This window comes from Lepus europaeus, chromosome 22, assembly GCF_033115175.1.
Source record: "Lepus europaeus isolate LE1 chromosome 22, mLepTim1.pri, whole genome shotgun sequence".
NCBI classification, from domain to species: Eukaryota; Metazoa; Chordata; class Mammalia; order Lagomorpha; family Leporidae; genus Lepus; species Lepus europaeus.
The window spans coordinates 1,546,578-1,561,626 of NC_084848.1; the positions used below are offsets into that span (position 1 = coordinate 1,546,578).

The following is a 15,049-nucleotide window of genomic DNA, read 5'->3' on the forward strand; positions in this document are numbered from 1 at the left end:
TGCCTAAGAAGCCCTCTGTGCAGAGAGATTTGTGCATCTAAAGGAAGACTCAAAATTCCTGTACCAGCCAGGGGTGGGCCAGAGTGAGGTAAGGAGTTTGGAACTCAATCCAGGTCTCCCAAGGGGTTGGCAGGGACCCAAGTACTTAAGCCATCAGTTGTTGCCACTAATAGAGCCTATTAGCAAGAAGCTAGAAATGAAGTGGAGCCACGACTCAAATGAGGCACTTCAGTGTGGATGCGGGCATCCCAAGGGGTGTCTGTTGTGCTCAACAGTTGCTTACACAGATTTTCAATTCATTTATTAGAAAGAAAATGAAAATTCAGATACTACTAAAACTGTGGGCCCTGTCTTGTAGGGTTTGGTGCTGGGGCTTTGACTTGTTAAAGGCAGCACCTTCAAACGCTAAGTATCTCAGTGATTAGTACTGAGAAGCAACGAGGCCAGGTCCAGGCCACTGAAGAGTCAGTCCCCAGGGAACACAGAAAGGCAGCGCCTCCAGTGAAATTTAAGAAGCCTCAAAACCACTTCCACAGGGCGAGCTGAGTACCATGGGGAAGGTCAGTGGGCAGAGAATGGGCGCGCACACAAGCCCTGCTGAGTGCACAGACACAAAGTGGGGACAAATGACAGATGGCGGTTCTCGGTCTGAACACTCTACCTCACAGCACCATACGGTGTAAAGCCTGAAAGGAGCCCGGCAGAGTAGTGCAAGAACCGAGGATCATTTGTGATAACAAGAGGGGTCACAGAAAGTTTTCCCTGTCCTGCAGGCAGAAATCTGTAACATTAGAAACTTCTAGTAAAGTCATATACATATGTACACACCAATACACACACATTCATGTACACACATATGCAAATGTATCTCATATTAAGTCACTTTTGAACTCTAAGAAATTTGACAGAGAATTAAAAAAAAAATCAGAGACTAATACAAAGAAATAAGTATACCAATCATTATCTATGAATCAGCCCAGTTGCCAAACTCTAGTTCTTAATGATTTTTAATCATAAGGAAAAATATAATGTTACACATAAACACAGAGTCAGAAAAGAGAACACAAAAATGAAAATATTTCTAAAAGCACTAAATAATAAATGTCACTTTACAACTCAGACTCCAGTGACTGCGAGACAGGGAAATGACACACAGTGTGGTCTTAAGGGCGGAGGAAGAGTCTGCTTCAGCAGTCACTGAAGTTAGTGATGCCACATTTCCTGTCATCAATGAGATCCAAAAACAGAAACCTTACAATGCAGTTTAATGTCAGAAAAAAAGAAAGAACGACGATGCCAGACATGACCATTAAATAACGCTCCAGTGAGGAGGCCACAGGACAACACACGGTTTTACAGATTTCCACCTCGGCACCCTGACTCACGTCACATTAACGTCAACTTAGTTTACACAACTCTTCCAAAAATAACACAATCCGTAAGAGCCTGGTAAATTTGTTCTATTTACAATATATCTAATGTTTCTCTTTTTCTTTCTTTTCTTCTCTTTAACCTCAAACTAACTCTACCTTGCAGTTTCCGGAACTTTAACCTCAAGAAAGTCCCCTGCAGTATGATGCTCTCCTCACTGACGTCTCACACGCTTCACGTTGTCAATCATGCTCCTCCCATGCATGCTTGCTCCTCAGCCAGAGGAAAACACCTCTGCTTCTCCTGGACTCTCCAGTGGTCTCTTCCTAAGGTGGACACTACGCTACCACTCTGCTACCTGTGGCAAACAGCTGACGTTGGCACATCCTTCAAGGGTGTGACTCCTGGTCTCAGGCCTTCATCCCTTCTCTCTTTTGGCCTTTGTGCAAGAAATTAACGTGCAAAAAATTAAATTATTTCATTTCCTTATTCACTGTCCTACAATGAAACCATGGTTTACCATCTACCTCCTCTGGGAAATCTCCCTGGTTTAAGGCAACCCTTCTCATTATCACACATCCAGTCAGGAGGTTCAGGCTCTGGACACTTTGAATCCTAAAGTCTTTCTAAAAATAAGCACTCAAATTTAACCTATCATTAGAAAATACTGACTGTTAATGCTTGAATTTTGACGATAAAAACCAAGAAGTAAATAACATGCTACCATTTATCTTGGGGGAAAAAAAAGAAACAAATTTTCTTGCAAACACAGGTGAAATTTTGTACCTGTTCTCTTTGCCATTCTGAATCACTGAGTGTCTATCAGCTGTGGTTCTCTCACTGCAAACGTAAGTATTTCGCCGTGTCATTCCACCAGATGCTGTGTTACTCTACAAAAAAGGGCATTTTTATGTTCCATTATTTGGCCAAGTACAGCACAACAACAAAAGAATTTACCTACACAGACATGAATACTCAGTCATTAAATCAAATTATACTAAAACATCAACCACAATGTCCAAAACATCAGAAGAGGGTTTGAGGACAGTAATCTCTATGCTCTCTCCTGGCAGAAGAAACGCAAAGTAACCATGGTAGATTGGCTCTGAAAAGCTGGTCTACAGGGGCTGGCGCTGTGGCATAGTAGGATAAGCCTTCGCCTGCAGTGCCAGCATCCCATATGGGCACCAGTTTTGTGTCTCAGCTGCTCTTTCTTCTGATCTAGCTCTCTGCTTATGGCCTGGGAAGGCAGGACAGGATTACACATGTGCTTGGGCCTCTGCTACCTAAGTGGGAGATCCTTAAGAAGCTCCTGGCTCCTGGCTTTGGACTGGCCCAGCTTCAGCTGTTGTGGCCATCTGGGGAGTGAACCAGCAGATAGAAGATCCTTCTGTCTCTGTCTGTAACCCTATTTCTTCAATAATATTTTTTTTTAAAAAAAGTAAAGCTGGTCTACAAAAACAATAAAGTAATAATTCGTGAATTACTTTAAATAGGACAGAGGGTAATCATCTGTTTTTAAAAGCAAATATTTTTCAAAGCTAAAAAGCAAGATTCTATGGGGCTGATGTTATAGCACAGTGGGTAGTAAAGCCACCCTCTGCGGTGCTAGCATCACATAGGAGCACCACTGTGTCCCAGACGTTCTACTTCCAGTCCAGCTGTTAATGGCTTGGGAAAAGCAACAGAAGATGGCCCAAGTGCTTGGGCCCCTGCCACCCCTGGGAGTCCTGGATGGAGCTGGGTTCAGGTCAGCAGTGTAAGTACAGACAATCACCTAATGCTCTCTCGCATTTCCTTCCCCTTGTGACTTCATTAATTCGTGATCCTTGGCACATGGCAAGGACTCCAACAATGTCCTTGCTCCTAACAGCCCTCCGAAGACTCAGTGCAAACACGTGGCTAGGGCATGCAGTCAGGCCCCAGGAGGCTTCTGTCTGCTGGCACTGTACGCTGCACTTCACATCCTCTGAGCTAACAGGTCAGCCCATTTCTCAGTGCCTATCACAACCTAGAGCTTAACAGATGTTTGGGAGTCACTGGACAGGCCCAGAAAGAAGATCTGATCACTCAGGTCTTACGTGGGGTGCTATCATGTGACATGCTGCATCCCTTGAAAAAGCATGTTGAAACACTCTCCAATTCAACAGCGTTAAGAGGTTAGGCTCTCATGAGGCGAGTGGGCCACGAGGGTTCTGCCTTCATCAATAGCTTAGTGTCTAATAAAGAGCTTTAGGGAAGGGCTGGCACTGTGGTGTAGCAGGTAAAGCCGCTGCCTGCAGTGCCCACATCCCATATGGGATTCAGTTGGGAGGCCCAGATGCTCCACTTCCAATCCAGCTCTCTGCTATGGCCTGGGAAAGCAGTAGAAAATGGCCCAAGTGCTTGGGCCCCTGCACCCACATGGGAGACCAGGAAGCTCCTGGCTTCTGGCTTCAAATTGGCTCAGCTCCGGCCACTGGAGCCATTTGGGAAGTGAGTCAGCGGATGGAAGACCTTTCTCTCTCTCTCTGCCTCTTCAAATAAATAAAATCTTAAAAAAAAAAAAAAAAAAAAAATTATGGAGTAAGTTTGTCCCAGACACAGCAATTGTCTCCTTCAGAGAACATAGCAACAAGGCACCTTTTTTTTCTTTCTTTCTTTTCTTTTTTTTTTTTTTTTGACAGGCAGAGTGGACAGAGAGAAAGGTCTTCCTTTTGCCACTGGTTCACCCTCCAATGGCCGGTGCGCTGTGCCCAGTGCATTGCACTGATCCGAAGCCAGGAGCCAGGTGCTTCTCCTGGTCTCCCATGTGGGTGCAGGGCCCAAGGACCTGGGCCATCTTCCACTGCACTCCCGGGCCACAGCAGAGAGCTGGCCTGGAAGAGGGGCAACCGGGACAGAATCTGTGCCGCAGGCGGAGGATTAGCCTAGTGAGCCGCGGCGCCGGCCCCATTTTTTTTTTTTTTTAAATTCCTTTCCTTTTTTTATTTCTTCCTTAAGAGTTATTTCTTATTTGAAAGGCAAAAGCAGAGAGAGGGGGGAAGGATATATATGAAAAGAAATATTTCTTAAAATATCCAATTTCTTTTTTTCCCCTTTTTAAAGATTTTATTTATTTATTTAAAAGGCAGAGTTGCAGAGAGGCATAGGCAGAGGCAGAGAGAGGTCTTCCATCTGCTGGCTCGATTCCCAAATGTCTGCAACAGTCAGCGCTGGGCCAGGTTGGAGCCAGGAGCCAGGAGCCAGGAGCCAGGAGCTTCTTCTGGCTCTCCCAAGTGGGTGCAGGGGCCCAAGCACTTGGGCCATCTTCCACTGCTTTCCCAGGCCATAGCAGAGAGCTGGATTAGAAGAGGAGCAGCTGGGACACAAACGGGCACCCATATGGGATGCCGGCGCCACAGCTGAAAGCTTAGCTTACTTTGTTAAAGCGCCAGGCGCCAAGAAATATTTTCCATCGTTGGTTCACTCCCCAAATAGCCACAACAGCTCAGGTAGGAGCAAGTCAAAAGCCAGGAGAGAAGAACTCCATAAAGTTCTCCCACATGAGCCATCTTCCACTGCTTTCCCAGATGCATAAGCAGGGAGTTGGATAGGAAGAGAAACAATCAGGACTCTTATGGGTGCTCATGTGGGATGCTGTGGTCACACCCAGCGGATTAACCTACTGCACCACAACGCTGGTTCCACAAGGAACCATCTTGGAAACAGCATAGCCCTCCCCAGATATTACCCTTGCTGGAACCCTATCTTGGGTTGCCCACTCCAGCGAAAATAAATTACCCAGTCTCAAGTATTCTGTTACGGCTAAGAGGTAAGAGGGAGTGTAAACTCCAACACTACACGCACAGGAGCACTCTCTGGATCAACACTACTTACACTAGGGACAGCAGAGCTTTTCTTGCGTTCAGGAATATCTGCCTTATTGGGATTACTTGCATTCCCAAGCATTGGGCTGGCTGGAGCAATTCCCTTGCCTCCAATAGCACTGACGCTCGTTTTCCGGGAGGGGATTCCATCTTCTTTGAGGTCACTATCTGCAGTGCTGGTCTGACTCCGTTTTGGATAGGTCACAACTGAAGGAACAGCTGGTCCAGCTAAAATAAAGAGTGCAGGTTTTAAGACAGAACAGTTTTCCATCTTACTTTGTAAAAATATACATATGTTGTAAGATGATCTAAGATTGTTAAAAGTAAACATTAAAATCCCGTTTTCCACTGATACATGTTTACTCTATACAATGAATTAAATTTTGAAATTTCACTAATAGTCTTTTTCTGCCTTTTTCCTTTTTAAAAAAGATTTACTTATTGATTTGAAAGGCAGAGTTATAGAAAGCGAGCAAGAGGGAGAAGGAAAGAGATTGTCCATCTGCTGGTTCATTTCTCAAATGGCTGCAATGGCCAGGGTAGGGCCACTCCAAAGCCCAGGTGTCTAAAACTCCATCCAGGTCTCCCATGTGGGTAGCAGAGAGCTGGCACAGAGGTGGAGCACCCCAGACTCAAACTGGTGCTCAATGGGATGCTGGTGTAGACTGTGGTTTAACCTGTTTACCACAGACCTGGCCCCTCTGCTTTTCTTTTCTTTTTTTTTTTTTTAATGTTTTATTTATTTCAAAGTCAGAATTACAGAAAGAAACAGAGGGAGATACGGAGGGAGATCTTCCATCCACTGGTTCACTCCCTAAACGGCTGCAACAGCCAGAGCCGGGATAGGATGAAGCCAGGAGCCAGGAGTTTCATGTGGGTACAGGGGTCCAAGGACTTGAGACAGCTCTGCTGCATTCCCAGGCTCACTAGCAGGGAGCTGGATCTGACACAGAGCAGCCAGGACTCACTGCTGCCCATATGAAATGCCAGCGCTATAGCCAGCTGCGTTACCTGCTACACCAAAAAGCTGGCCCCTCCTTTTCTCAAACATTAAAAAATTTGGGGCCAGAGCTACGGCCTAGTGGGTTAAGACACTATCTGCAGTGATGGCATCCCACATTGGTGCTGGTTCGAGTTCCGGGTGTGCAACTTCTGATCTAGCTCCCTGCTAATGTGCCTGGGAAAGCAGCAGATGATGGCCTAAGTGCTTGGGCTCCTGCACCCAAGTGGGAGACCTGGAAGAAGCTCCTGGATCCTGGCTTCAGCCTGGCCCAGCCCTGTCTGTTGTGGCCATTTGGGGAGTGAACCAGTGGATGGAAGATCTCTTTCTCTCCCTCTCTAATTCTGACCTTCAAATAAACAACATTTAAAACAAACAAAAGATTAAAATTTTAAAGTTTATTTATTTGAAGGGCAGAGTGACACGAACAGAGACAGATGGTGAGTGTGTACGTGAGTGAGAGGGAAAGAGAGAGATATTGGGTGGGGGACAAAGAATAGATTTTCCATCTGCTAGTTTATTACTCAAATCCCCACAACTGGTTCAGGCCAGATTATGCCAAAGCCAGGAGTCAGGAACTTCATCTGGGTCTCCCATGTGGGTGGCACAGACCCAAGCACTTGAGTTACCACTGCTGTCTCCCAAGGTATGCTACAGTAGGAAGCTGGATTAGAAATGGATGTGGGGCTCAATACTAGGCACTCTAATATGGGATATGGCCACCCAAGTGGCAGCTTAACCTGCTGGGCCACAATGTTTTCCCCGAAACTTTATTTATTTATTTATTTTAAGATTTTATTTGAGAGGTAGAGTTACAGTGAGAGGGAGAGACAGAGAGAAAGGTCTTCATTCTGTGGTTCACTCCCCAAATGGTCGCAAAGGTCAGAGCTGAGCCGAACCAAAGCCAGGAGCCCAAGCACTTAAGTATCTTCTACTGCTTTCCCAGGCCATAGCAGAGAGCTGCACTGGAAGAGGAGCAGCCAGGAATAGAACCAGTACCCATATGGGATGCTGGCGCCACAGGCGGAGGATAACCTACTGTGCCACAGTGCCAGCCCCACCCCCAAAGCTTTTTTAATTAGTAAGTGTCTAGAAACTTCCTTTAGAAACAATTTGCAGAAGTGTTACTATATAAATAACTAACCAAACCACTAGATATACAACATGCAAAGTGTATATACATCTCAGTGAATTACAGCTTATTTTGTACAGTGGATACTTTTACCTTATGGAACAAAACAGTAGGTATTTTATAGGTATTTCTTTTGAAGATTTACCTTGGATTTTAAAAGAGCACTCATAGGCTTCTAGATAAACAGGAAGCTGGGGAGACAGGGAAAGGTGGCAGAGAAGAAAACATGGTCTTCCTGCAAGCTGCAGGGAGGAACGGGTGGATGTCCCTGAGAACAGCACTGTGCAGGAGGACGTTAACTGGTGCCTGCAGTAAGCTGTCTGGAGATGCCACTGTAGTACAGGAGACTCCGGATGCAAAGAGCTTGGGAAATGAACACGAGAGCTAGGACACACATCAGATAGGATGCCCAGCACCAAACGCTCATGATTTATTCTATAAGGTAGAAGTGAGACTGTATTTGAGGTCTGCTGAAGTGGGCATATGGAGAAGTTACTTCTGGGAGAAAAATCTAAATGGTAAAAGTATTTGGCCAGCGCCGCGGCTCAATAGGCTAATCCTCCGCCTGCGGCGCCAGCATACCAGGTTCTAGTCCCGGTTGGGGTGCCTGATTCTGTCCCAGTTGCCCCTCTTCCAGGCCAGCTCTCTGCTGTGGCCCGGGAGTGCAGTGGAGGATGGCCCAAGTGCTTGGGCCCTGTACCCCAAGGGAGACCAGGAGAAGCACCTGGCTCCTGGCTTCGGATCAGCGCGGTGCGCCGGCCATTGGAGGGTGAACCAACGGCAAAAAAGGAAGACCTTTCTCTCTGTCTCTCTCATTGTCCACTCTGCCTGTCAAAAAAAAAAAAAAAAAGAAGTATTTGGAATTTAACTAAAAGTAAAGAAGGGCTTACTGAGGTTGGCGATGTTCACATTATAGAACAAAGCATCAATCAAGTACAGGTAACACTATCGTCATCATTGTTTTCTTCCTGAAATCAGCACAGATTCACTAACACTGTACACTTTCAGGTTACCACTGACTTGAAGTTTTTATCATTTTTATTTAGAAAATACAAACTCAAAATTTGAGTTCTGAATGGAAACAGACATTACTCCCATCCACTGACCCCACTTATTTTCCTGCACTCATTTATGTCTGTCTATTTAGCACTACACCCTCATTACACGTACGGATCATGAACACCAGTCAGGAGACAGAACAGTCCCCTCTCAGAGACCCTGAGAGCTACGCTGCCATAGCTACAGCTGCCCCCCTCCCACCTTATCCAACCTCATCTCTACAATTCTGCCACTTTAAGAGATGTCTGGACACAGTCACTAGTACGTAACATTTGGAGTTGTTTTCCTACTCAAGGCAATCCCCGTGAGGCGTACTCAAGTTACTGTGGCATCTTCGTCTGTTCCTGTACATGGTGTAGACCATAGTGTGGACATTTTACAATGAAATTTGGTTTTTATGTAGTCAAATGTGTGCTTTTTTTTTTTTTTTTAAAGATTTAGTGTTTGAGGTCATAGTTAGAAAGATCTTCACCAGTCCATGTTAAAAAGCACATTATCCCATGTTTTCTTTTAATATTTCTCAGATTCTTTCTGTTTTTGTTTTTTTTTTTTTTTTACTTTCATGTTCAGTCCACCTGGAATTCATCCGTGCATAAGATGTGAGAAATGGATCCAAACGAACACTTTTCTGATAACTACAAGGCTGTCCTAATAGCACTTACTGATTACTAAACCAATGATTTCTTATTTGAGAGTCAGGCTGGCAAAGTTCCTATCTACTGGTTCACTCCCCAAATGCCAACAGCAGCTGGGGCTGAGCTGGGACCACCAAACCCAAAAACTGGGAATGCAGTCCAAGTATTCCTCATAGACGACAGGAACCCAATCACCTGAGCCGACACTTGCTGCCTCCCACAGTCTGCAGTAGCAGGAAGCTGGAGTCACAAGTCAGAGCTGCGAGTTGACTCAGGTACTCTAATGTGAGATGTCCAGGCCAAATGCTCATCCCTTTGTGTTTTCTAATTTTTATTTTTTATTTTATTTTTTTTTATTTTTTTTTTTTGGACAGGCAGAGTGGACAGTGAGAGAGAGAGAGACAGAGAGAAAGGTCTTCCTTTTGCCGTTGGTTCACCCTCCAATGGCCGCCGCGGTAGCGCGCTGCGGCCGGCACACCACGCTGTTCCGATGGCAGGAGCCATCTTCTAGAGAAGAGATGGACAGACCTAAAGCCCAAAGCAAGAAGGCTCCCAGAGGGCAGATGGTAGATCGAAGTCTCACTCAGCAAAAGCACCGAATGTACAACATGGGTCCAGCCACCAACTGCAGGCATGCTGGGAAAGGTAGAGGGACAGCAGGCCAGTCTCCTGCCTGACAGATCCTGAGGGAGAGGTGCTTCCCAGTGGCAGGAGGCCCCGTAGTGAGGGGAGACGCCCCAAGGGAACACACCGGAACAACCTCACACTTACCATGGTCACTGTACCTTCTCTGTTTCTGGCTTGAAGAAACACTTCTCTGTACTTTGTGATGAGGAGACTGACCAGTACTGTTGTTGAGGTCACTGCTCGGCCTGACCTTAGCAAGTGAGAGATTGCTGCTAGAACTGGAATCACTAGCATCCAGCTAAGAGAAAATGAGAAAAACAAAGCAAACCACAACACAGATCCAAATGGCTTCTTCATTAGGAAACTAAACTTCTCGTCGAGCATAAAGCTCTCATATAGCTCATCCAGAGAGAAAGAATTATAATGTGCAAAAATGGTAACCTTAAACTTGCACAAAAGTATTTTTTTATGACTGCTAGAAAAGCCCACAAAAAGTAACATTTATAATCTTTTTTTGAGGCTTTTTCAAATAACTTAAAATGCTCTATCCACTTTGCTTGATATTTCTGATCATCTCTAAATTATTAAGGACTATAGGCTAAAGCCCAAGTTTGGACAGTATCATTAAGGGGTGAAGCTAAAATCGTAGTGCTAGCAGACTTAGTAGGCTGCTTCTTACAGGCAAATTTTACAATATTTCAAATATACATTTAAAAACCCCTTAAGGACCAGTTCATATAAACTAACAATGTACATAAAGGTATTATGTAAATATTATCCTCCTCTCGGGTTATTCTTACCTCTGAAGATTTTCTCCCCAACAACAAATATGTTGCTGTGATTTCATCATATTTCATTTTACTAAGAGATTCTTGAATTTCTTCTTGTGAATATCCCATTCCCACCATAATATCTAACAGAAAGATATAATACAGTTACTGTTTGGTTTGGGTAAGAAGTCATTCTGTTACCAGGTATAATTTATTTGACCTGAAATATTACACATTTTCTAACACACAGGACCAGTTTGTTGTTTCATGGTTACTGGGTGCTACTGTAGAAACTGCAGAACTACGTTCCCAATCTAACAACAGACAAGCTGCCGACACACGAGCCCAGACAGAGGCGTTACAGAGGGACAGACAGACAGACAGACAGGCAGCCACAGGGCAATCACCTATTCTCTTCTGATCGGAGATGTCTAGTTCAGGTTCGACAAAGGGTTTCAGTTCATCTTCCTCATGCCCTGCGTTGATCCACCTGTCCTTCATGATTTGCTGGAAAGGTGAACTGTTCATTAGCAGCAGAAAATATACCAATAATTACAATATTAAGGAAACTTGATTTTCAACATTTCAATAATTATATCTCAAAGGAAAATTTAAAAATACGTTTTTAATGTTTGAATTCCTTCTTAAAAAGTCTCAGGAACGTGCTCAGTACGTCACCCAATTCAACAAAGCTCTTAAAACCCCGTGGAGACCCTCTAAAGCGGTTGCTCACTTCCGCTGTGATTACCTCTAGAGTGCCTCGTTTGATTGGATTCAGCACCAGGAAGCGTTTGAGGAGGTTTTCACAGTCTGTGGACATGTAGAAAGGGATTCTGTATTTCCCTCTTAATACTCTCTCTCTCAGTTCCTTTGAGGAGGTAGAGAAGAAAGAAAATGAGTGAATTGACTGCTAGGTTTTTAAAACTCCTTTATAGTTTTGTGAAGTACACAAATGTAACTGCTTTCTACACCTTTAGATTTTGCCCGTCAAAGGGAAGGGACCCGCTGACTAGCGTGTACAGGATGACGCCGAGACTCCACACGTCAACTTCTGGCCCATCATACTTCTTGCCCTGGAAGAGCTCTGGGGCTGCGTACGGAGGACTGCCACAAAACGTATCCAGTTTACTGCCAACAGTAAACTCATTGCTGAAACCAAAGTCTGCTATTTTAATGTTCATATCCGCATCTAACAATAGATTTTCAGCCTAGAGGAAAACACCAAGACAAAAATGAAATTTACTCAAAATATAATCAGAAAATGATAGGATTAGCATTTCATAAAAATTTTTCAAAATGATATGAAATTATTATCTCTTAATGACAAAGTATTTTTTCTAGAGAAAAACAGGAGGCAATTTAGAATTCCTAATTTAAAAAAAAATTTTAATAGCTCTTCCTTCCAGCACTTTATTTATTATTATTTTTTAAATATTTTATTTATTTATTTGAAAGTCAGAGAGTTACGAAGAGAGAAGAGAGAAGTCTTCCATTCGATGGTTCACTCCCCAATTGGCTGCAATGGCCAGAGCTGCGCCGATCTGGAGCCAGGAGCCAGGAACTTCTTCCGGGTCTCCTACATGGGTGCAGGGGCCCAAGAACTTGGGACATCTTCTACTGCTTTCCCAAGCCATAGCAGAGAGCTGGATTGGAAGAGGAGCAGCCAGGACTAGAACTGGCACCCATATGGGATGCCAGCGCTTCAGGCCAGTTAACACACTGCACCACAGCGTTGGCCCCTATTTATTATTTATTTTTAAAGATTTTATTTATTTGAGAGGTAGAGCTATAGAAAGAGAAAGGGAGCCAGCATCGTGGCTCAACAGGCTAATGCTCTGCCTTGCGGCGCCGGCACACCGGGTTCTAGTCCCGGTCGGGGCACCGGATTCTGTCCCGGTTGCCCCTCTTCCAGGCCAGCTCTCTGCTGTGGTCCAGGAGGGCAGTGGAGGATGGCCCAAGTGCTTGGGCCCTGCACCCGCATGGGAGACCAGGAGAAGCACCTGGCTCCTGGCTTCGGATCAGCGCGGTGCGCCGGCCGTAGCACACCGACCGCAGCGGCCATTGGAGGGTGAACCAACGGCAAAAAAGGAAGACCTCTGTCTCTCTCTCACTGCCTACTCTGCCTGTCAAAAAAAAAAAGAAAGAAAGAGAGAGAAAGGGAGACAGAGAAAGGTCTTCTATCCGCTGGTCCACTCCCTAAACGGCCACAATGGCCTGAGCTGAGCAGATCTGAAGCCAGAAGACAGGAGCTTTCTCCAGTTCTTGTGTGGGAGACCCTGGAAGAAGCTCCTGGCTCCTGATTGGACCAGCTCTGGCAGTGGCAGCCATTTGGGAAGCGAGCCAGGGGATGGAAGACCTCTTTCTCTTTGCTTCTGCCTCTCTCTAACTCTTTCAAATAAATAAATAAATCTTAAAAAAAAAAAAAGTTAAAGGTAGGGGCTGGCACTGTGGTGTAGCAGGTAAAGTCGCCGCTTGCAGTGCCAGCATCCTATATGGGTGCCAGTTCGAGTTCCAGCTCTCCACTTCCAATTCAGCTCTCTGCTATGGCCTGGGAAAGCAGCATAAGATGGCCCAAATCCTTGGGTTCCTGTACCTGGGTGGGGGCCCAGAAGAAACTCCTGGCTTTGGATGGGCCAACCTCCAGCCCTTGTGGACATCTGGGGAGTTTACCAGCAGATAGGAGACCTCTATCTCTACCTTTCCCTTTGCCTCTCTGTAACTCTGTTTTTCAAATAATAAATCTTTAAGAGAAAAAAGTTAATGGCAGTAAAAGCAAAATAAAATAAAAGTTAACGACAGTAAGAAGCCAGAAATGTAATCTAATCCTGGTTTGAGTTTTGCGGGGTGGGGTTTAGTGAGAGGTCCCAGAAGGTGTATCCTTGAAGGGCAGTTTTTCTTCAATATTTATTTTATTTGAAAGGCAGAGCTAGAAAGAGGGAGGGAAAAACAGAGTGGTCTTCCATCCTCTGGTTCACTTCCTAAATGGCCAACAGCCTGGCCAGGAGCTAGGATCTTCTTCTGTGTCGCCCACGTGGGTGCAGGGACCCCAAGCATCTATTTGAGCCATCCTCTGTTGCTTTCCCAGGTGCATTAGCAGGGAGCTGCATCAGAAGTGGGGCAGCAAGGACTCGCACTGGCACCCAGATGGGATGCTGGCACTGAAGACAGTAGATTAACCTGCCATGCCACTCCGTTGCTCCAGCTGGTTCACTCCCCATATGGCTACACAGCTGGGGCTGGGTCAGGCCAAAGCCGCAACAGCAGAACAGTAGAACTCCAGCCAGGTCCCCCACGTGGGTGGCAGGGGCCTAAGCACTTGGGACTATTCTCTGCTGCCTTTCCAGACGCACTAGCAGGGAGCTGGAATGGAAACAGAGTAACCAGGACTCACACTGTGCGCCAAAAGAGCATGCCAGCATTCCACATTGGCGGCTTACCCTGCCAGCGTTCCACACTGGCGGCTTACCCTGCCAGCGTTCCACGTTGGCGGCTTACCCTGCTGTGGCCACAATTTCAGCCCCTGGCATTCTGTGTTTTTTGTTTTGTTTTGTTCTGCTTTTTCCATTTACTTTGAAAAAAAATGCAAAGACAGAAATCATCCACTTCCCGATTCACTCTCCAAATTCTTGCCATAGCCAGTGCTGGGTCATGCCTAAGCTAGAACCCAGAAGTCAATTCAAGTTCCCCATTTGGGTGGCAGAAACCCAAGCATTTGTGGCATCATCTACATTATTGGCATTGTTGTGCCAAAATGCTACAAGGTATGCATGAGCAGGTCAGAAGAGGAGCCAGGACTGAAACCAGGCACTCCTGATATGGGATGTGGGCATCCCAAGTGGTGATTTAACAGCTGCGCCAAATGGCCTGCCCCTCACCTTTTTGTTTTTAGTTTGACATTTATTTATCTATCTGAAAGGGAGAGTTACAAAGATAAAGAGGGAAATACAGAGATCTTTCACCTATTGGTTCACTTCTTAAATGGCTGCAACGACCCAGGCTGAAACCAGGAGCCAAGAACATCTTCCAGGACTCCCACATGGGTACAAGGGCCCAAGCCCAGGGGCCATCCTCTACTGCTTTCCCAGAGACATTAACAGGGAGCTGTATCAGAAGTGGAGTGGCCAGGATGTATACCCATATGGGATGTAGAAATTGAAGGTGGTAGTTTAACCCACATGTCATAACGCTGGTCCTCATTACTTGTTTTTAAGATTATTCTGGGTGTAATGTAAAAAGCATTTTTTTTAACCTGCTACGCCACAGCATAGGTCCCTCAAATAAATGTTAAAAAGAAAAAACAAAGCTGTATCTGGAAGAGAAGCAGGGTATAGACTTGAGCATGTGGAAACGCTACTGGGGAGAAGACAGTAGAGAGAGAGTAAGCAAAGCAATGCAGAGGAAAGAGGCAATGGATAGAGCTCAGAACTCAGAGCACAGGCAAGGCAAGCACAGGCACTCCACTCTCCTGGAACCAGAGAAGAGCGAAGGGTGCATGCAGGTGTAGTCAGGCTTGAGGACCTGCTGGAAAACCACTGTCAAACGTGAAACCTTCTACTTACTATGTCAAGAGCCAAGGCAGTGCTAGAACAGAGAGGAGTCTCAAACAG

At 45.4% G+C, this 15,049-nt stretch overlaps 1 protein-coding gene across 1 annotated transcript in view; it reads right to left on the minus strand.

The window, feature by feature from the left end:
• MARK3 (microtubule affinity regulating kinase 3) overlaps positions 1–15,049 on the minus strand; it is a 99,457-nt gene that overhangs the window by 17,644 nt on the left and 66,764 nt on the right. Inside the window, 7 exon segments of the mRNA XM_062181087.1 lie at positions 2,158–2,261; positions 5,230–5,447; positions 9,817–9,970; positions 10,473–10,585; positions 10,850–10,949; positions 11,191–11,310; positions 11,414–11,650. Coding sequence (XP_062037071.1) covers positions 2,158–2,261; positions 5,230–5,447; positions 9,817–9,970; positions 10,473–10,585; positions 10,850–10,949; positions 11,191–11,310; positions 11,414–11,650 — 1,046 coding nt within the window.